Below are 23,505 nucleotides of genomic sequence, written 5' to 3'. Positions count from 1 at the left end.
CGCAGCAGCGTCCACCAGGGAGGTGTGTGGGGGGGATAAAATTGAATCCCGATTAGTCTGACTTGAATCATTCCATTTTAACCAGTTCTTTGCGTTGACAATGTGCATCGAAGGATGTCAGCGATTTATTCCGGGCAGCATTCTGTCACACCTTCATAAAATGGAAACCAAATATTGGTCGACCTTCATTTGAGGCTGTGCAATTAATTCCAAATCAGCTGGACTTATTTCACATGCACATTTAGCAAAGGACCACCGAAAAGCACCAGTCAGTGACAGCACAGCACTGTTCTATTGGTCGTTGGAAGTCCGTGTGCACCATGGGTTCCTGAAGCTGGCCGCCCAGCTCCGCCTCCTTCCCATCACAAGTTGCTGATTACTCGTGACTGAAGAGAGCCGAGCCAGATTGCAGATGTTTAAGACAGAAATGGAAGAAATTTGTCTTCTGTGCTAAAGGAAGATAGCTAACTAGCTAACAGGTTAGCTGTTTGCCCTCCCTGTTTTTCCAATTTTTCTTCATCTCTCCTTCTTTGTGTCTTTGCTTTTGTTCAGAATTTGGATTTCTGAACTAATAATATATAAGTCCCCAGCCTACAAATATATGATATATCATAGAGAAATAAAGACAAGCTAAAAACCTGATTGAAAAAACAATTAAACCGCAGGAAGTTCTGCTGATTGGCTCTGACCAAAGGGGGATGTGGGGGCAGGGCCAGAAACGAGGCCGGCTGAGCCGGAGTGGAGAGAAATCCGATGCTTCGTCCTCGTCCTCGGGACTCTGATTAGAAGCAGGAGAGACTTCACCTCATTCAGCCTAATCCTGGGCAGCTGTGATTGGTCTGTCGCCACTAATGAAGCCGTAATCACTCGGCCGTGTGGACAGAAGAGAAACAATTTACTCAAACAGTCGCTCGGTCGCTGTGTGATTAGAGATTCGATCGCTTCTCTCTTCGCAATAAAGGTCGATAATATCCATTTATGTTTATATAATGGTAGCAGACGAGGTGAAGTGACTCATTTTTCTCAGCTTCAGCTTGACGTCACTGAGGGGAAACGTACAAGACGAGCTAGAGGCAACTCACCAAAAACTTGGATCATCCATGACTCAGCTCAGTGTTTGTCCAGCACCGAATGTTGTTTGCTGCCGTCGCTGGCAGCCGGCAACCCGGTGCCACCATTCATGACGACAATTAGCCCTCTGTTTGCAGCCTCCAGCCAAAACTCCCGCTCTGTTGCACCTCCTACACATTAGGAAAGGGTAAAAAAAAAGAAAAACTAAGGGGGGGGGGTCTTGGAGTTTGCCATAAGGGCACTGCAGGCATCTGTGGCCCAGTTAGTAGAGCGGGCTGCGAATTGATGAAAGGTTGACGGTTCAAATCCCGACTCCAACTGTCCACATGCCTGAAGTGTCCTTGGGCAAGACACTGAACACCAAATTGCTCCCAATGCTGCTGACAGCGCCTTGCATGGCAGCAGTCAGCCGTAGGTGTATGAATGTGAGTGTACATGGGTGAATGAGAGGTCATTGTAAAGCGCTTTGGGGTACCAGGTGCTGGAAAGGGCTATATAAGTGCAGTCCATTTACCATTTACCCAGGGTGAGGTCAATAACCTCAGGGAGGCACCGGTGCCCTCCGTGACATCACAAAGGACACTGATTTTCAGGTGTGTGCTTTCCATTTCCAAACTCGATAGATGGACTTTGGGAGTTTCTGGCCAGTTGGTTCACTGATTGTTGGTGAAAAAAAAAAAATTCCATGGGAATTTTAGGGTATTGTATTTATTTAATAAGTAAGTTTTTTTATTCGGGACTGAGCCTCAGCGAAGGCCTGCTCTCATCATTTAACGTGTTACTTTACATACATTTCATATTTCCCAAATTCCTTCCATGCATGAGCCGCCACTGAAGGTCATCGCTGAGAGGCAACGTCCGCATGTAAAACGGGACACATATATAGGATTATGTCTATTTTCCTCCCCCCCCCCCCCCCCCCCCTCAACCCCTACTCCTCCACCACACACACAAATTAAAAAATGTTTCCTGTCTTCTGTTTCCAGGCAGTTTTGTGACGTACGGAGCTCCGGTCTCCTTGAAATGTGCGTCCATACACAAAGTGCCGTCGTTCCGACCAATGGCAGCGGCCCGGCGATGTCACGTGTCCAGTGGGTCGCTGCTGCCGTCGCCGCAGCTGAGTGACGTGCGTGAGGTCTTTACAGTTCAGATGGATTTCATTTGGTAATGTATGCATAAAAAGTCTGTTTTCAGAATAGCCGGACGGATTAGCACAAAATGCATTTAGCCAGGCCTTCACATATGGCCCTATATGCACAGTCGACTGACCCAGTCTGTTTACTTTTATCTTTGTCACATGACACAGCTGTGTGATGTGTGTGATGCGTGGGGGGCAGAGGGAGAGGAAGGGGGCAGGGGGACGTGTCCTATCAGGATGCAACAATAAACGGGTTTAAAATGTTGAAACACTGAAGACGGATAAAAAGCTTGCAAATCTCTTTTATTCATCTCGTGCTGCTGAGAGCCCATAGATAATGTTTGGAGAGAGGAAGTCCTGTCAAATAATAGCAAAAAAAAAAAAAGACAAAAAAAAAACTCACAGTTGACTGAACAGTTGTTGTACACATTCAAAGTGGCCAATCAGATTAAAGTTTAAAGGTCCAGTGTGTAAAATTTGGCTTGATTTTTGATTTTTATATTGGTAAAATCCTAAAATACTGCCCATGAATACATTAATAAAAGTGTATGACCGCAGTACAATAAAAGCCATTTGGTTTTCCTTTAGAATGGTTATCATATCAGAATATACAGTACATAGAGCAATAAGGGTCTTGCTCCTATTTGCACTGCAATCTTTGAAGGAAGCCAGCCTTTCAGTGGTCTAAATACATAACGCGCTGTCAGGCAGGCTTTCTTAAATATCGGGATTCCTTAAAAAATGTCACGCTTTAATGGGACCTTCAAGGCTTTCCGCTGGAGTAAGGAGCAATACTTTCAAAACATTGTTTCCAAACTAGCTAGCTGGTTCTTCCTCAGCTACACACTGGATGCAGCTCCATCCTCTTCGCCCGTCAAAAGGAAACTGCCGTCATTCTACGGCTGGCAAAGAACAGTTCAAATTGGAGCTTTCCCAAAAATTGCAGGACTTCAATTCGGAATTGACGGACTGTGCGGGTGACTTGTGAATTATTTTTGAAATAACCCTGTAGGGGCAATTTTTTGGCCTCTGCCTTTTCAGTTTTCCTATGGATACTCAACCAACGAACCATAAAGCAGCAGCAGTCAGTCGTAAAACAAACTCTGCTGAGAGTTAAAATGCTCAGAGTTGAAGTTAATGAGGTGAATATCTCCTTCAGCCAAAAACCACCGCAAATCTCTCATTCAAACCTCAGAAGAATAAAAAAAAACATCTCAAAACATCGTAAATCTAATTTATTATTGAATTATTTCAAGTCCCAGTGAAGCTCGTTCTTGTCTATTTTGAGGTCAAATTCGATTTTTAAGATGATTCGGGTTGCCAGTTGTGGTCTGAGGCAGCTGAGACGCCGGGCTCCTCTCTGCGTCTGACTCTATCTTCCTTGTAGTTAAGTGAGCACACTTCAGAAATGGTCTCGGCCTGCAGAGGTGGTGTGGGGGAGGTTGGGTGGGGTGTCTTGATCCATGAATGGAGGCTGCATCTTGCCTGTGAATGCCAGGCCGAGACGAGAGCCGTCCGACTATGTGTGAGTAACGCATGTGCTCGTGCTGCGCTCACATGTTCCTGCCAGACTTTATGGACGCTAATCCACTGCTTCTGCCAATATTTCCACTCTCTCTGGTTTCATCAGGCCGGGATTACACTGGATTAGACAACCTCCCCCAGGGCCCCGCATGCATGTGTTCATTCATTAAAACACACAAGTGCAGATCCCCCCCAACATCCCGCACCCCCCCCCCCACCCCCCCCACCCTCTCTCGCGTGTCTCGAGTGGACGGAGAAAGACACAATTGAGCTGAAGGGATCCACATGTCGGGATGATGGTTTTTATTATTCCATGTCTTTGATATGATATCCATGACGTGCCCGTGTGTGGATAAGACTCTTGTCTTATGTGCTTCTGCCGTTATGTAATGCAGCGGTGACGGAAGTCGAGGGGCCCCGGATGTCATCACAGTGGGACGGCCGTCCTTTAGTTACGAGTTCACTCAGTTATAAATTCAACACTGTCAACAACGTCGCCGGCCGATGTCAACAAAAATCTTGAACAATATAAATACATTTCATTCCTGAGCCTTTCCAATGTTTTTAATAGCGCTGAGTATGCCAATATTAGATCTAGATGTCCTTCATTCATTAGTTGTTGCATCCTTGAAAAAAGAACACCATTTATCATTTATCAAGTAGCTTCTGATGTTTATTTATCTATTCACTGGTTCATTTCAAGGTACATGTGCAAAATTCAGCTCAGTCGACTTGAACGTGTGAATGAATGATGGGCAAAGAGCTTTGAGTGCCTAAGAAAAGCACAATATAAATCTAGTTCGTTATTATTATTATTATTATTATTATTAGTAGTAGTAGTAGTAGTAGTAGTAGTAGTAGTAGTAGTAGTTGTAGTGGTAGTAGTAGTAGCAGTAGTATTTTACAAATATTCTTATAATTTTGAAATGTAAATGTTTCTCTGCACAGGTTCTTCTTGGCCAACATGAAATGTAAAACTGTCCACACGGGAAGGTTGCCGTTTTTTTTTCTTTCGCGGGGTCGAAAAAAGTTGCGTCCACACGCTGACAGATGGAAACGGAACGGTGGGTGAAAACGATGTAATGCGTATGCCACACCGAAAGGTGGCGCTGTTCACAGACGCTGACACAGCCACCGGACCCACGATTTAGAAAGAGGGCATTTCTGCGACACACTAAACACAGCGAAAACAAAAACGGCGAATAGCGGGAAAAAGGTGAGCCTGAGGTTTTGTGAGGTTGTGTAGTAATATCGCCAACAAATCTTGAAGCGCCTGAGATACAAAGACAACTCCGCTCGCCGCTATTGTTGTCCGACCGTGTTTTTTCCGGTCACATGACAGTGACGGTGCACACACACGACAACGATGTGACAACGGCGAAACCACTTTGCCAGATTTTCCCACTCTGGGACCCGTTTTCAAAAAATACCGTTTCGCGGACCCAAAACGCCGTTGCCGTGTGGACGTAACGGTTAAATACTTTACCGTTTCCACCAAAAAACGTTCCCACCTAATGGTGAAAATGTAATGCACAGCGTGTCTTTAACCATATGATGGTTTGCTTTTAATTTCTCTGACTTTTTCATTTAATTCTATCTGGGTTTAATTATGCTTCTTTCTTTTTTTTCTTTTTTTTTTTTACTTATTTGTCCTCTAATACACTTTGGTGAAGTTACACCAAAGTGTATTGCTGCCACGCCACATAGAAAGAAAAAAAATAAATAAATACATGTTGTGACATTGCAGACCTTTACTGTTTGAAGTCTTTTTATTTTTTATTGCTTTTTCATTTTCATCCCATTTTGTATATTAAGCTTCAACCATTCACACAGTGGTAAAAAATAAAACAGGATCATTCTGCCGACACTTTTCTTCTGACATTTTAGTTTTTGGCAATATTGCTATTCTATTCTTAACAATTTTGAGCGTCTGAGTGCCTGGAGTGGAAGGTTTCAGGGGAAAAACCACAGCATCGGTGAATAAACATGAGAGAAAGAGATGGTCTGGTTGGTGAAGGACGCAGAGGTGGAACGTGTACAAAACATCAATAAGTTCCTCAAGAAAAGTTTGCCAAAAAAAAATGTTTTAAAAACTTTTGGAACTTTGAAATCAGCTTCTTCTAACAGACACAAAAGATTCAAGAAACTCAACGACTCGGACACAAAGTGTCAGTGGTTGATTACATAACTATATACTATATCGTACTATAACATCATATACTAACTGATGTTCAGGAGAGGGTTGCAGAGCGACTTGTTTGCCTTTGTTGTGCTGAACCAAAAAAAAGTTCAATGTCACTTGTGGCGCGTTGGTCAGTGAAGGCCTCCTCCTCCTCCGCATATGTGCGCATCTCAAAAAATTTACCACTGACTCGTAAATATTCAGTCAGACCCTTCTTTTTCGCCGCCGTGCTCCGATCACATAACGAGTTGCTTATGACTGGTTCACACTGAAGCCTTGGGATGACGCAGCAGCAGCAGCAGCAGCAGCAGCAGGGTTGTGGATTTCACTTCCCCTCAGCCGTACAACAGAAGAAGAAAAAAAATAATTCTTCAATCCAAGGTATGTACATTGAATTTTGTGGAGTGCAACATATCAACTGCAGAGCCGAGAGTTGGGGCAGAAAAAAAAATGTATGATGGAGGAAAAAGGAGGGAGGGACAAAGAAAGATCCCCACTGGATAAATAATAAGAAATAAACAAATGTACGAAATGTTCAAATAAAGCATTTGTACAAGAAGTTCTTCTCTCAAAATCATCTCTTCCCCGTCCTCTCCCGTCATCTCCCATCCACTAACATCCCACTGATCCCACTGCCAGACTGGAGACGACGGGGTTTGCCTTTTTGGTACGATGCCCTCTACAGGCCGATCAGTGTTACTGCGTGAATCCAAGCGTCACGTCTCCAGTGTGGCCTTCAGGGTCAATCCAGCACATTTCAGAGACCACGCAGACATTTACATGTTGAAAGGTTTACTTTGACTATGTCACCGTCGATTTGAATGCATTTAAATGATATTTGACTCAGGAATTCTGATCAGGGCAGAAGTTGAAATGAGTGAAAACTACACTCATAATCATCATGAACAAACTAATAACAGTTGAATTAATTAATTGCATCACAAGTTTTCACGCCACGCTGTTGCTGAATGGAACCATCTGTTAATATGCTGGAAGCAACAGTAAAAGAGAAAAACAGGAAACAAGTGCAGCTGCCAGCAAGATTAATGCGGACGCTGCAGCAGTACCTCTTATCAGAGCATTAAGCACATTAATTCACATCACAGGAAGAACAAAGAACAGCACACAGTTTTTTTTTCCCTCAGTTGAAAACATGTTATTCATTTACTTTCATTAATTTGGCAAGAGTTTAGTTAAATGCCGCCACGCACCCTTGCACTGCCATGAGCTTCAAGCTGTTGTCTGGCTCAACTGGCATTAAGAAAAAAAATAGATCTGGCCAGCGCTGAATGTGATAAACAGATGGTGGACTGGGTTTGTTTCCCATGTCTGGTCTTCCCCAAAAAAATTTAATTAGCTCTCTGTTTAGCAAGACTTCGTGAAATAAGTCCAATTGATTTTGAGAAGTCTGCCCTGTCAGGTTAGAAAAGTGCAAAGGTCTTTGTGAATATGCAACTGCAGGACTAAAGCCAATAGAAGCAAATTTGAAGATTTTGGAATTTGGTGTGGTATTATGTTTTAAATTTTCAAAGCAGGTTTGGGTGAAGACTTCAGTTGTTCTTCTCTGTTGTGTCTGTTCAAGGTCATGTCCAGGTGGCAGCAGCTTGGTGCAGGTGTTCCAGCCTCAACCTCCTCCCCGGGGACCCTGAGTCATCCCGCATCAGCAGCAACACACTGGGGCCAGTGAGGAGTAGAGGAAGAAGAAGAAGAAGAAGAAGAAGAAGAAGAAGAAGAAGAAGAAGAAGAAGAAGGAGAGGGAGGAGGAGGAGGAGGAGGAGGAGCTGGAGGTGCAGATGGAGGAGTCAGAAGAAGAAGAAGAAGAAGAAGAAGAAGAAGAAGAAGAAGAAGAAGAAGAAGGAGAGGGAGGAGGAGGAGGAGGAGGAGGAGCTGGAGGTGCAGATGGAGGAGTCAGAAGAAGAAGAAGAAGAAGAAGAAGAAGAAGAAGAAGAAGAAGAAGAAGAAGGAGGTGGAGGAGGAGGAGGAGGAGGAGGAGCTGGAGGTGCAGATGGAGGAGTCAGAAGAAGAAGAAGAAGAAGAAGAGGAGAGGAAGAAGAAGTTCTTGTTGAAATAAAACGAAAACATGAAAAGTTGGCAGGTTGATCACTGCCTCAGACTGTGTTGCTTGTCTTCCTGTCATTTCAATGAAAACACAATCTTTTACGTTATTATTATTATTATTATTATTATTATTATTATTATTATTATTAGTAGTAGTAGTAGTAGTAGTAGTAGTAGTAGTAGTAGTAGTAGTATTATCTAGTTAGTAGTTGTTGTAGTAGCTCTCCAATTGAAACTAAGACAGAAGAGAGAGAGGGATATGGGGGGCGGGAGGGGCAGACGGCTGTAGTATCACCCACCACCGCCAGGCTCCGCCACTGTGGCGACACACGGGATACTCGCCGCTTTGCGGAGCGCGCGGGACTCGCCAGCCAGCCCCACGCGCGCCACATCGGCTGATGATGAGCTCCGCGTGCGAGGGCTACCGGAGCAAGGAGAACGTGCTGGTGGCGGGATTCACGTGCCCCAGGGCGGACAGCGACGCCACGGCGCTGTTCTGCTGCGGCTTCAGTGACCTCAAGTACTGCTGCGATGACCCCAACAGCTTCTTCCCCTACGAGTACGGATACATGTGGTGGCTGAGGTGAGTGTGACTGCCACCTGATGATTATTATTAATATATCTAATATAGTAATATATTAATTATCCTGCCTGCTTCTTTGTGTCGGGCGACTACTTTGACTCCTGATATTAGTTTTCTCTTTGTTGACATTGTTGCCTGTTGCATCATTTAACCCGGACGGGTGATTCTTCTTATTAGTTTTTTGCGGTGGTAATTGTTATTCTTCACTGACGCTGTGTGATGGAAGTGTGGAAGGCGTTGGCGTCGCCACAGTAATTTTCATCGACAAAAAAAATAATAATTATCACACATTAACTCAAACGGGGGAGAAGATTTGTATTTGTACATATGTTAACTTGAATTTGACTCCAAATTGTGTGTGAGCATGGCCATGTGCACAGTACACACAGTAATATATATGTATATATATATATATACATATATATATATATATATATATATATATATATATATATATATATATATATATATGTATGTGTATATATATCTGTATATATGATATGATATATATATTTATATATGTATACATATATATATATATATATATATATATATATATATATATATATATACATATATATATGTGTATGTGTATATATATCTGTATATATGATATGATATATATATACATATATATATATATGTATATATATATATATATATATATATATACATATATATATATATGGGAGTTCCCCATATATATATATATTTATATATATATATATGTATACTTGAAATGCCTGCAGACAGATACCTTTGTGCAGTGCGTTTTTGATCTCGCTGCTGCAGTGAATGGTGGGGGGGAAGGAGGAGTTAGAGAGGGACGAGGGGGAGGAAGAGGAGTGGCTGAGGTGCATGAGTGGTTGAGGTAAAATGATTCAACAGGAGCAGAAGATATTAGTGGGGGACGAGAGCTAAAAACCAGCGACCACAAAGAAGGAGGGCACATTGGTGTCTTGGAGGGACAGCATGATGGTCCTGAACGAGTGAACTTCTCCCACTATCCCCAGCACTGCGTTGGGTACAAGAAAACAATGACTTAATTCAGTATGGTTTGAAAGCTCTGGTTAGAACATCTTCAACTGGAGCTGCAGACTTTTGTTTCTCATGTTGGATGTTGTAAACGAGAACGCAAGAAACCACCTGCAGTTAGTCAAACACATTATGTTCAGAACATGAGTTGGAAATCAAAGCGAGGCAGGAGTCAAACATCATATTAGCCCAATAAAGGAACTCCATGTTCCATTCTGTGGCCACCATGAGGCCAGTATCAGGACACAACCAGGGACATTTGCTTGGGTGCTTCAAAGGTTTAAAACGGTTTGATCGTGTTCTCCAGTCATACTCATAGTACACGTTTACAATTTTTTGCATTTCATTCCAAAGTGAGATAATGAAGCGCTGTGCAGAGACGGCGAACTGAAATGTGAAGCAATGTTTTCCGTTACTGCAGATGAAGCCTGAGATGAAGAAGACACACAGTACAGTTGGCCATGTGCTTTTGCTGGCAACGATGAAATCGATGGAATTTGATGGATGGTTTGGCCATTTATGTGCACCGCTATGCACATCAGCTAAACGTAGTGCTGCTGAATCACACCTGCCAAGCAATACCAGGCAAGCCAGGGACTTGTATGAGTTTTTGTAGTCATTTTATTTTTTCGAAGCGTTTCTCTCGGAAAACCGATTTGTATATTGCATCTCACAAAACCTCCCCGTTGTTCTTCACTGCCTCCTCATCGTCAGCACCTCCGACATTCAAGGTCTCTCTGTCTCCAGGCTGAGAGCCGGCCGGCACAAACATTTGTGCAGTCAAACAATGGACTGCTGCTGATTTGTGCGATACAGTAAAGACCCTCACTACAGCTGTATTTTTTTTTTATTTGTCATCCCATGCTACAAAGTACAAAAGAAATGAAATAGTGAACCCCAAGGTGAACAGCGGCACAAAAGTCAAGGCGTAAAAAAAACAGCATACAAAGCGCACATCTTAACAATGCTAAATAAATACAATAAATAACATTGTAGAAATAATAACAATAAATCATATCCCAGGGCCATGTCAAAACAAAAGCCAGACAAAAGAGGACAAAGAAGGGACGCACACACGTGCAGCTGGTCGAGTGTGGTTATGCACTTTAGCAGTGAGCGACTGCAGGGGTTCAGGAGGAGCTGAGGAGAAAAACAGGTTCCAGCTCAGCTGTTCAGGACGCTGGCTGAGGTGGATGTCCAGCGTATTTCATTTTCCGAATGGCCAAATTCTCAGAAGAGCTCCAGCCAGTGACCCTGAGATCAATTGCTCAAAAAAGAAAAGCCTGAGTCGCCAAGCAAGGACATGCGGCACGTTTTTCATCATCATGTCCCCCTTGCACTGATGGAGGTCACTCAAGTCTCCCGAACAATCCCAGTCAATAGCTGGAGTTGTGAAAAGGTCACTCTGGAATGTTGCAACGCACATGGCTGTGATGTACATTGGCACAAGACGGCCTTCACTATCCTGCTTCCTCAGCAAGTGAGAAGGAAGAACTTTGACAGCTGAGTCACGGTCAAGTCATTTGGCCCCAGTACAGCTTCATGCCTCGCAACGCCCCCAGTGGTGGGATTGTTTATTTTTTTTTCCTTCTTGTTTTATTCCTGTTGATTTGTGGTTCAGTGAGGCAGGAGCTACTGCAGCGTCAGTGTCCATTGTTACCCTCATCAGTTTGCATTACACCTAGAGCCCCCCTCCCCCCACACCACCACCACCACCACACACACACACACACACACACACACACACACACACACACACACACACACACAATGCGCACAATGCACACAATAGAGTCATTACATCATTAAGATGTAGCGTCTGACTCCAAACACACACACACATATATATGTATATATATATGTATATATATATATATATATATATGTATATATATATATATATATATGTATATATATATATATATATATATGTATATATATATATATATATATATATATATATATATATATATATATATATATACATATATACACTGATGATGTGTCCCAGTAAGCATCTCATGATGTATCTTTCATTCATTTCAAACTGGCACAGCCAGTGACACCCGGGAACAGGCTGGGAGACAACCAGGATCAGGCTGGTGACGATTGGAGAGACAATTGACAGCCCGGAAAGACGGCAACCCGGAGCAGGAAGGGGTAGCATCCCGACTTGCATCTTCCTTGAGGGAGAACCCAAATAAGCTACAGAACGACCTACTGAGAAATACCCCCAGGGGAACCCGAGGGGGGGTGAGTTCCCCAACAGGACGGACACAATGATGACGACTTTGGCAAACGGCTTTCCGACGACGACAACTGAAAGATGCATTTGTTGCAAGGTTTGCAAGAATATGCACAGCCTAAAAAAATCCATCAAGGCCGAATGAAATGCTTGGTCCAGGAGAGTGGAACACAGCGCACAGGACCCAGTCCTGGTGAGACGACGGAGGAGCCCGGCCGGGAGACACCCCACAGAGCCCAGAAACTCCAAGTGCCAAGCTCTCCAGTTCCCAGCATAGTAGTTCAGCAGCATCGCATTAAGTGGCCTCCAGCAAACCAACAAAGAGTGTGGCACCAGTTCGATGAGGACGTCTCCAGAATCATCGAATCAACAGCAAAAGGGGATGTCGACAGGCGACTTCAGACCATGACGACCACTATTGTCACCTATGGTACGGAGAGGTTTGGCGTGGAAGAGTGCAAGTCGGCCAGTCCTATCTACACCCTGAACCGTAGGGCCGAAAAGATCCATCAACTGAGGCAGGAGCTTCGGTCCCGGGCAAGACAGTACAAGGCTGCAACCGAGGAGGAGAAACCGCCACTGGCTGAGCTCAGAAACATCATCAGGAAGAAACTCACAACCCTGCGCAGAGCTGAATGGCACAGGAGACGCAGGAGAGAGAGAGCCAGGAAGCGAACTGCTTTCATTGCTGATCCATTTGGATTCACCAAACAGCTTTTGGGGCAGAAACGCAGTGGGCGTCTAGCCTGCTCCAAGGAGGAGGTAGACCACTTCCTGAAAACCTGAACCTGAGCGACCCTGAAAGAGAGCAAGACCTAGGCCCCCTTAGTGCCTTATTGGACATACCATCTCCTACAGTCGACTTCAACACTTGCGAACCCTCCTGGAAGGAAATCCAGGAGGTGGTTACTGCTGCCAGAGCCAGATCAGCTCCAGGACCCAGTGGAGTAGCCTACACGGTGTACAAGCGCTGCCCGGGGCTCCTTGGAATCCTCTGGAAGATCCTGCGTGTGATTTGGCGCAGAGGAGCTGTGGCGGACCAGTGGAGGCAGGCGGAGGGGGTCTGGATACCCAAGGAGGAGAAGTCCACCAAGCTGGAGCAATTCAGAACCATTTCGCTTCTTAGCGTTGAGGGGAAGATTTTCTTCAGCATCCTTTCCAGAAGGTTGACAGACCTTCTCCTTAAGAATGCCTACATTGACACCTCCGTCCAGAAAGGTGGCATCTCCGGTGTGTCAGGATGCTTAGAACACACCGGAGTAGTCACCCAGCTGATCAGGGAGGCCCTGGAGTGCAAGGGTGATCTCGTCGTGCTTTGGCTTGACCTGGCCAATGCCTTCGGCTCCATACCCCACAAGCTTGTTGAGACTACTCTAGACCATCACCATGTTCCCAGGAAGATCAAGGACCTCATCCTGAACTACTACGGGAACTTCAGGCTCAGAGTCACTTCTGGGAGCTCAACATCGGACTGGCACAGGCTCGAAAAGGGCATTATCACTGGGTGTACCATCTCAGTTAGCCTCTTCGCCCTTGCCATGAATATGGTAGTCAAGGCAGCTGAAAGGGAGTGCAGAGGTCCTCTGTCCAGATCTGGCACTCGGCAGCCACCCATCAGAGCCTTTATGGACGATCTCACCGTCACCACGACATCTGTGCCTGGTGGGAGATGGATACTCCAGGGCCTGGAAAAGCTCATATCCTGGGCAAGAATGAGCTTCAAACCAGCCAAATCCAGAGCGATGGTGTTGAAGAAGGGAAAAGTGGCTGACAGGTTTCGTTTCTTCGTGAATGGCTCGGCAATCCCATCTATTCCCGTGAAACCGGTCAAGAGCCTGGGAAAGACCTTTGACTGTAGCCTCAGGGATTCCGTATCAATCCAAATCACCATCAAGGAGCTGGAGACGTGGCTTGCGGCGGTAGACAAGTCTGGCTTACCCGGCAAGTTTAAGGCGTGGATTTACCAGCATGACGTCTTACCCCGAGTACTCTGGCCTCTGTTGGTGTACGAGGTGCCCTTGTCGACAGTAGAGACTCTGGAGAGGAAGATCAGCGGATACCTCCGTAGATGGATGGGCTTCCCACGTAGCCTATGCAGTGCAGCACTGTATGGAAAGACCAACAAACTCCAGCTCCCATTCAGCAGCCTTGATGAGGAGTTCAGGGTCTCTCGCACAAGAGAGGCTTTGCTCTATCGGGACCCCAAGGACTCCAAGGTTGCATCAGCGGGCATCATGGTGAGAACTGGCAGGAAGTGGAGGGCCCAAGATGGTTTGGAGTTAGCTGAGTCTCAGCTGAGACACAGGGCGCTGGTGGGCACGGTGGCAACAGGTCGAGCTGGGCTGGGAGCGTTCCCTCAACCTTGCTATGAGAAGGCACATGGAAAGGACAAACGACAGCTAGTCCTGCTGGAGGTGCGGGCAGGGGTCGAGGAGGAACGGACCAGCAGGACGGTGGCCATGCAGCAACAGGGAGCTTGGACAAGTTGGGAGGGTGCGCTGGAGAGGAAGGTGACCTGGTCTGAGATCTGGCAGGCAGACCCCCAGCGCATCGGGTTCTTGGTTCGTGCTGTCCATGATGTCCTGCCCAGCCCAGCCAATCTCCATCTCTGGGGTTTGGGTGACTCTCCAGCTTGCGCCCTGTGCTCCAGGAAAGGCTCCCTGGAGCACATCCTAAGCAGCTGTTCGAAAGACCTTGGGGAGGGCCGTTACCGCTGGCGGCACGACCAGGTGCTGAATACAGTTGCTGAAACCATCTCTAAAGCCGTGGTTAAAAACAACAGCCGCAAGTTACAACTTGGCAAGAGAAACATCGCCTTTGTCAGGGCTGGGGAGCAGCCACAGTCACAGCCCAAACCAGCAACCGGCCTCCTCACCTCAGCGGTGGACTGGGATCTCCGGGTTGACCTTGGCAAGCAGCTCAAGTTTCCGGATCAGATTACACAACAACAACTTCCATTCATGTTAGAACTGACAGTTCCCTGGGAGGATTGCATAGAGGAGGCAAACGAGCGGAAGCGGTCAAAGTACCAGGAGCTGGTCGAGCAATGCCAACGAGGAGGGTGGAAGGCACGGTGCGAGCCAATTGAGGTGGGGTGCTGGGGCTTTGCTGGCCGCTCATTGTGCAAGGTGTTCACGCAACTTGGCATCACCGGGGCCGAGAAGCGGAAAGCCATCAAGTCCTCCATGGAGGCGGCAGAGAGAGCCTCTAGGTGGCTGTGGATCAGGAGGAGCGATCTGTGGGCCATTGCTACTGGGACACAAGCCAGGGAATGATCAACCCTAGGCTGGGTCACCTGAGGGAGGACGTATGATGTTGAAAGACCCGAAACGCCCGATGAACTCAGGAACATCACTGATGATGTGTCCCAGTAAGCATCTCATGATGTATCTTTCATTCATATATACGCACGCACGCACACACACACACACACACACACACACACACACACACACATATGTATATATATATATATATATATATACACATATATATATACATATATAGATACACATATATATGTATATATTTATATATACAAATACACACACAAACACACATATATATATACATACATATATGTATATATATTACTTACTACTTACACAAACACTTTGTGCAAAATTGCAGGCTGCTGCTGTTCTTATGAACGGACGACATCAGGCTGATTAATAACCTTTCATTAAGAAGTGACAGTTAATTTACATTTGTATGTGCTTTATACTGAGATGACGCTCTGTTTTATTTATTTCTGTTGCCACGCAGTCTGGGTGCCTTTGTGGGCCTGTCGGTGGCAGCGGTGGTTCTCCTGGCCTTCATTGTTACCCTGTGCGTCCTCTGCTACCTGTTCATCACCACCAAACCCCGCGGCCTGGACAACGGCCTGCCGCTCAGAGCACCAGGTGACCCCGCTCGCAGCCAAGCACACATTTTTTCACCTGAAACAAACCTGATTACTGTTTAGTATTAAAATAAAATGGTTAACTGCTGCTGGGGCGACACGGTGGGGCCTCACAGCAAGAAGGTTGTGGGTTTGATTGGCCTTTCTGTGTGGACTTTGCATGTTCTCCTTGTGTCTACGCGGGTTCCCTCCAGGTTCTCCGTCTTCCTCTGACAGTCCAAGAACATTCATGTGAGGTGAATTGGAAATTCTAAGTTGTCCCTATGTCACAGTTCTGTTAGTAGGTCACAGTACTTTTCCACTCAGCATGCCAGCCACTCCCACCTCATCAGCCACTCCACTCACCTGTGCTCACAGCTGCTCTTCATCTGCAATCAGCTCAGTATATATGCTCCTGCTCCATACCCATTCTTTGCCAGATTGTTCTTTGTCCTCATGCAAGACCTTCCAGCGTTTCTCTGCCTGATCACCCGTTGCCGACCGAGCCTGTCCCTGACCCGATCCTGCTTGGATTTCCCTGGTGTTCTGACCTGCCCGCTTCCGCTCTTGGTAATCCGCCTCCTGCCTTCTCGGTTCCGACCCCTTTTATCCCTGACGTCCTGCCCCCCAGCAACCCGACCAGCCTTCAGTCCCTGACCTGTCTCGACCGCCAGCTCCCCGGCAACCCGACCAGCCTTCTGCCCCCGACCACGTCTACAGCCTCTGCGTCTCTGGTGTCTGTCTGCCTGTTCCCTGGTCCTTGTTGGTTCGGGCCTGCTCCTGATCCAACGCCTTCCCCCTCATTGCAATCTCAACTACGCTGTTCGTGCTGCATTTGGGTTCACACCACGCCCGTTTCAGTACAATCTGGCCAAAACATGGACCCAGCGCACGCAGCGTCACCAGAGTCACGCCTGGAGTGGATGGAGAGTGCTCTGCAGCGGCATGAGACTCTGCTTGCCTCTACTACAGCAGAGGTGCGTCAGGCTGCTGCCATCCAGCAACAGGCAGCTACAAGCCAGGAGCAGGGGCTAGCTGCGTTAGCCGCACAGGTCCAGCTGCTGTCAACTACCCTCTCACAGATGATTGCTCCAGCTGCTCCTACAGCAACCTCTGCCATACCTCCACCAGTTATTCCTGGGCTCGTTTCTGAACCACGTGTCGGGGCACCGGAACGCTACTCAGGGGATCCGGAATCCTGTAACCCTTTCCTCACAAACTGCTCCATCCTGTTTGCCCTGCAGCCTCACACCTTTGCTTCTGAGGCGGCCAAGGTGGCCTTTACTATAAACCACCTCACAGGAAGGGCTCGCCTGTGGGGAACTGCTGAATGGGAGCGCCAGACTCCAGCCTGCCTCTCCTTCCAAGCCTTTTCTGCGGAACTTCGAAAGGTTTTTGGAGTGGCTTCCCAGGGTCCTGATTCTGCAGGAGGTCTTCTGAATCTTCGCCAGGGGGGTCGGACTGTGGCAGACTACGCTATTGACTTTCGCACTCGGGCCCGCCATAGCAGTTGGAATGGTGCTGCCCAGTGTGATGCTTACCTCTTGGGCCTGGAGAGTTACGTTAAGGATGAGCTGGTCTCTTATGAACTTCCCACAACACTGGATGGGCTCATTGAGCTAACAACGCGATTGGATCGTCGTATCCAGGTCCGGCAGGATGAGAGACAGCGAGAGTGGCGTAGCAGACGTCTTCCAGACCAGCCTCAGCCTCCTTCAGCTCCCCTGGCTGCACCACAGAGACATGATCCTGAGCCCATGCAGGTCGGTAGAACCAGCCTTACACCAGTGGAATGCCAGCGTCGCCGCCAGGGGAACCTTTGCCTGTATTGTGGTCAAGCTGGTCACTTTGTTGCCCGTTGTCCAGCAAAAGCCCGGACTCACCAGTAGAGGGGGACGTACTGGTGAGTCAAACTACTGAAATGTTCCCTAGAAGGCGCCCCCTCTGCCAGGCTCGTCTGCTGCTGGCGAGGGGGTCACACACCCTGGCTACCTTCATTGATTCTGGGGCTGATGTCTCCCTCATTGATGACAACCTGGCAAGGCAGTTGGACATCGACCGGGTTCCACTTTCTAAGCCAGTTCCTGCCAGTGCCCTGGATGGTCATCTCTTGGGGACGGTCACTCATCAGACCATTCCAGTACAGATGCTCATCTCTGGGAACCATCATGAGACTATCAGTTTTCACATCCTGAGCTCACCTCGTGTTCCTCTCATCCTTGGATATCCCTGGCTCTGCCGCCATAACCCACACGTTGATTGGACGACGGGGTCCATCCTGAGGTGGAGCTCCGCATGTCACAAAGTCTGCCTGAAGCAAGCCTCAGCCCCTGAAATCATGCCCAGAACTGTCTCTTCTCCTGACCTCACCGGGGTTCCACCTGAGTACCACGACTTCCAAGAGGTCTTCAGCAAGGCCAAGGCTACCTCCCTGCCTCCGCCTCGTCCGTATGACTGCGCCATCAACCTTCTTCCTGGTACCAGCCCCCCTCGTGGTCGTCTTTACTCTCTATCTGCTCCTGAAAGAGAGGCTATGGAGACCTACATTAATGACTCCTTAGCCGCTGGAATCATCCGCCCGTCCTCTTCTCCTGCTGGCGCAGGATTCTTCTTTGTGTCGAAGAAGGACACCACCTTGAGGCCATACATAGACTATCGGGGCCTTAATGACATTACAGTGAAGAACAGGTATCCTCTCCCTCTCATCTCGTCAGCTTTTGAGCTCCTGGAAGGTGCCACGTTCTTCAAAAAGCTGGATCTCCGTAACGCCTACCACCTGGTCCGTATCCGTGAAGGGGATGAATGGAAGACGGCCTTCAACACACCCACCGGGCATTACGAATACCTGGTCATGCCTTTTGGTTTAACCAATGCCCCAGCAGTATTCCAAGCCCTGGTCAACGACGTACTCCGTGACATGCTCAACAAAAATGTATTTGTCTACCTGGAAGATATCCTCATCTATTCTCGTACCAAGGAGGACCATATCCACCACGTCCAGGCGGTCCTTCAACGACTTCTGGAGAACTCCCTCTTTGTAAAGGCTGAGAAGTGTGAGTTCCATGTTTCTTCTGTAGCCTTCCTGGGATACATCATTGGCCAGGGAAGCATCGAGATGGACTCGGCCAAAGTCTCAGCCGTCACCGCCTGGCCCATCCCCGAGTCCCGGAAGCAGTTGCAGAGGTTCCTGGGCTTCGCCAACTTCTACAGACGCTTCATCCGAGGGTACAGCATGGTGGCAGCCCCTCTCACCTCGCTCACCTCCTCAAAGGTGCCCTTTTGCTGGACTACTGCTGCTGACGCTGCTTTCCAAGCCCTCAAGACTCGCTTCACCTCTGCCCCCATCCTCCGCATGCCAGACCCTGACAGACAGTATGTGGTGGAGGTTGACGCCTCGGACGTCGGGGTGGGGGCGATCCTCTCCCAGCGGTCGGTTGATGATCAAAAGCTCCACCCCTGCGCCTTCTTCTCTCGGCGGCTCTCCCCAGCTGAGATGAATTATGACATTGGTAACAGAGAGTTACTGGCGGTCAAACTGGCGTTGGAGGAGTGGCGTCATTGGCTGGAGGGGACCAAGCAGCCTTTTCTTGTCTGGACCGACCACAAGAACTTGGAGTACATCCGTTCGGCCCGGAGGTTGAACTCAAGGCAGGCTCGGTGGTCCTTGTTCCTCACACGATTCAACTTCACTCTCTCCTACCGCCCAGGGACCCGCAACGTGAAGCCGGATGCCCTGTCCCGCCTGTTCCAGAAGGGGGAGGATGACGCGGCAGCCCCGGGTTCAGATACCATCCTTCAACCTGTCCACATGCTTGCTGCTCTGACCTGGGGAGTGGAGGAGAGAGTTAAGGCTGCCCTGGAGAACCAACCTGGGCCCAGTGCCTGTCCTCCCGACCGGCTCTTTGTCCCCGCTGCTCTGCGCTCGGAGGTTCTCCAGTGGGCCCATAGCACACACCTCACCTGCCATCCTGGGATCCAACGTACCAAGGAGTTTCTGCAACGGAGGTTCTGGTGGGCATCCCTGGACCAGGACACATGGGAGTTTGTTAATGCTTGCCCTGTCTGTAGCCAGCATAAGACCTCACACCAAGCTCCTGCTGGTCTCCTAAGACCCCTCCCTGTGCCTCATCGTCCTTGGTCCCACATCTCATTGGACTTCGTTTCAGGCCTTCCACTCTCTCTGGGCCATACCACCATCCTGACCGTTGTGGACAGGTTCAGCAAGATGGCTCACTTTGTTCCCTTGACCAAGCTCCCCTCAGCTAAGGAGACAGCAGAACTAGTCCTCCAACACAGCTTTCGTCTCCATGGTCTTCCTGTTGATGTGGTGTCTGATCGAGGCCCTCAGTTCACATCTGTTTTTTGGAGGGAATTTTGCACACTCATCGGGGCTTCAGCCAGCCTGTCTTCCGGGTTTCACCCCCAGTCGAATGGCCAGACAGAGAAGAAGAACCAGCAGATGGAGGTAGCGCTTCGCTGCATAACCTCCAGCCATCCTTCGTCATGGTCGCAGCAGCTGTTATGGGTGGAATACGCCCATAACACCCTGATAAGCTCCTCCACCGGACTCTCTCCCTTCCAATGCGCTTATGGGTACCAGCCTCCTCTGTTTCCTGACCTAGAGAAGGATGTCTCCTGCCCCTCTGTCCAGGCCTTTGTACATCAATCTGCACTGAATATCTGCACTGCAGAGCCTCTCCAGCCTGTTGTGGAGCTTTAATTTAAAATATGAAAATCAGCCACCCATTTCTCTCCGGTAGGCATTTCAACAACAATGCCTGCATTGCCTCTGTTTTCCGATTTGTTTTTTTTTTTCCTCATCTTTTTCGTTGTCCAGAACCTCAACCACGGAGAGGACAAGCACCTGTCTGTAGTTGTTCTGTGCTTTCACAGCTACTTAGTGGATTTCCACACAGCCTTTTTGATTTGCATTTTGAAGAATATCTTGCTTGAAATTTTTTGGCAACATCAAAGTAATAAAATTAAATAAATAATTCCTAGAATTCTCAAAAACTGTGTAGGCTGGCTGGAGGCGGCAGGTGTGAATGCCTCTGCGAGGCTCCATGAACACTACGTGGATGAGATGTTAATCAATGATTCATACAGCAGCAGTCGATTCTGACCTGCCTGGTTTCTTTGTTGCTGTTTTTTTTTGTTGTTTTTCTTTTCTGAAGCGCGCGGTACCCTTTCATCCACTGGGTGGCACTCTCCAGGGACTCTGGAGCAAAGAATCTGCTTAGATTATGTTTCTTTCCACCGAATAAGAAACCTGAAGACAGAGTGCTGCAGCAGCATCATTTATTTTTTCCCCTGGCTTGTTCACCCAGAGGAGCCTTGCAAGTGGGTCATCAGCTGTCAACTCAGGAACGCACAAGAAATGGTTGATATTTGCATTTTGTTTTGGCTTGGAGAAATGGAAACAATTTCCCTGTCCTGGAGTCATATCAGAATTTTTTTTTACCGCCAGCTTCTCCGGTGAATTATGGATGCGAGCAAATGTCCCTGAAAACTCAGTTTCAGACGACAGAAACTGAACAGAAAGACAGAAAGACAGACAGTCGTCTGTCTGCTTTATCTACAATTATCACGATAATCACGATAAACTTGTTATTTCTCTCACTTCAACTTCAAGTTTTCCACTTTTTTTTTTTAAACTATCCTGACTTGGAAGACGTGATGTTTTTCCAGTTCCGCTGGATTCACTGCACAGATTCGGACAAGAGCCAATGAGAAAAAGAGATTCACCTTGCAAAACACAAGACCTAAACTCAACTTGAGAACCTTTGGCTCTCTGCTCTCCTTCTAATGATGAAGTACTGTGTTGCTCTAATCACACTAACCTCACTGCAGCATCCACGCACATACAGACACACAAACTGCACTAATCCACAGCAGCAGCTACTCCAGGTTTTGGCAAACTACGTCCCGGGGGCCATATGCAGCCCGTTAAGCTTTTTAATCCGGCCTGTCAAACTTGAAGAATTTATATTAATATTCGGTGAGAAATAAAATAGCTGTATTTCATTCTTTTTGTTGGTGTTTCAAGAGTAATTTCAATAAAGATCTAAATACAATGGGGCTGCAAAGATTAATTTTCGGTTGCCATTAAAAGCACATGATTTCCACATATCCCATGATGTATATTTTTCTCCTATGAGTTGGGTCACCAAAACACTCCATCCATCTGCTCCTACTCCAGCCCCTCTGTAAAATTTTAGAACCCATCATGGCCCACCAGTCACACATTTTCTCCACCCCTGGCCTACACCCTGGCTGTAGCTCCGCCTCTTCCTCCTCCTCTGGAGGTCATGCCCTGACTGGTCTTTGCATGTACGCCCCACTAAGAGGTCATATTAAATAAGGTCCTTGCATATTGCATAGGAAAAGCTTTAAACACCAAAAAATGACAAAAAAAAAAAAGCTAACTTGTCCCCTTTTTTTTTCTCTCTCTCTCTCTCTCGTCTGTTGCACAGGTCCACAGGGAGCGGGACCGAGTCATGTGGGCGCCCCGTCAGGGCCCCAGGGCTTCAGGAAACATTTTGTGAGGGGGAAGCTGGACTGTGACAACCAGCCCCCCGACCCAGACCGCCTGTTCCAGCGCTGCTTCATGGCCACCGTCACCTCCATCAACGTGGAGGGCCCCACCTAGGCTGCAGCTCCAGCCAACGAGCCTTCACCTGCAGGCACACGTCCTCAACCAGGTCTGGACAGTGATCAGGAATATAATGGGATCAAGCAGGGAAGAGCGCCTTCTATGACACATCACAATGAAAATGGAGACTCGCTGTACAGCAGCTGATTTCTTTTCCTTTGCCGCGGCTCGCCACCACCACCAACACCACCACCACCAACACCACCACCCACCAACAACATCCTGTCTTTTCCCAGCTTTGGCACGATGTCGATAATATTTATTTGTGCTGTACATGTTTGTGTTTTGTGTCAGAGTAGTGGTGTTACTGGAAGTCAGTGCGTTGTTTGTTGATGAGTGTTGTGTGCTGAGCAACAAGACAAGTCAAAAGCTCTTCGGAAAAAGATTCGGTTTCCATTAATTGAAAGGATTAAAAGCTCATCTGCCCAAATCCAGATGTCACTTTACTATTTGTTTAGTATATATATATATAACAGTTTGAAAAAAAAAAAAAAGGTATGGGTGATCTTTTTTTTTTTTAACCACATAATTGTCTTTTAAGACGCTCACTGAGCGAGTCTCAGTCTAAAGTTCTCAGCGTGATCTAATCCTTTAGCTTTAGATAAAAGCTGAAACACATTTTAGCTGCTCCATGCGATTAGAAAGTCTTTTTGAACAAACATCATAAAGCTGCAGATGAAAGTGCCATTGCAGCATCATAAAGACGGAATATCAAAGTGTGAGGGTGAGTTTTGAAATATTTGTCAGATCGTATGTTGGCACCTTCACATACAACATTCTCAACAAAACTCACTAAGCTGGCAGCTTCCTGGCCCTGTCACAGCTGAACCGTGGCTGCAGCTCCCAGTTGATCAGAATTCAAACCAGTCGGGAGCAGATCAGAGCTTTTTTAATGTGGATTTGTCAGAATTCAGACTTCACTACACTATTTTTAACGTGCACTCTGCAAACATTTGTAATATTTTATGTGCTGTTTTCCATATGTTTTATGCATAAATGCAAAGTGTTGAACTGTTTCAAAAGAATAAATGTTGTAAAAAAAATAATAATAATAAAAAAAGTTTGGATGAGTTTCCATTTATTCCACGACACGTTTAATGCAAAACCCAGATGTTGGTCAGGACCCAAGCAGTTACT

At 47.2% G+C, this 23,505-nt stretch overlaps 2 protein-coding genes across 2 annotated transcripts in view; one reads left to right on the top strand and one right to left on the bottom strand.

Moving 5' to 3' along the window:
* Positions 1-23,505, bottom strand: part of LOC142884522 (4-trimethylaminobutyraldehyde dehydrogenase-like) — a 273,088-nt gene that overhangs the window by 84,464 nt on the left and 165,119 nt on the right. The gene's annotated exons all lie outside the window — the stretch shown is intronic.
* Positions 8,348-22,771, top strand: LOC142890129 (protein shisa-like-2A). Its single transcript, XM_076028992.1, has 3 exons — positions 8,348-8,556; positions 15,602-15,738; positions 22,190-22,771. Exons 1-3 carry the CDS (start codon positions 8,372-8,374, stop codon positions 22,363-22,365), a joined length of 498 nt encoding a protein of 165 aa, XP_075885107.1. The 5' UTR covers positions 8,348-8,371; the 3' UTR covers positions 22,366-22,771.

Source organism: Nelusetta ayraudi, unplaced genomic scaffold, assembly GCF_046127955.1.
Source record: "Nelusetta ayraudi isolate G7.1 ecotype Tasmania unplaced genomic scaffold, CSIRO-AGI_Nayr_v1 ptg000001l, whole genome shotgun sequence".
Taxonomy (NCBI): domain Eukaryota; kingdom Metazoa; phylum Chordata; class Actinopteri; order Tetraodontiformes; family Monacanthidae; genus Nelusetta; species Nelusetta ayraudi.
Note: the sequence above shows the minus strand (reverse complement) of the source record. Positions and strands in the feature narration are given on the sequence as shown.

Coding starts and splice junctions, on each gene's coding strand:
- LOC142890129 (XM_076028992.1), top strand. CDS start 8,372: ATGATGAGCTCCGCGTGCGAGGGCTACCGGAGCAAGGAGAACGTGCTG. Junction 8,557..15,601: donor GGATACATGTGGTGGCTGAG/GTGAGTGTGACT, acceptor GTTGCCACGCAG/TCTGGGTGCCTTTGTGGGCC. Junction 15,739..22,189: donor CCTGCCGCTCAGAGCACCAG/GTGACCCCGCTC, acceptor TCTGTTGCACAG/GTCCACAGGGAGCGGGACCG.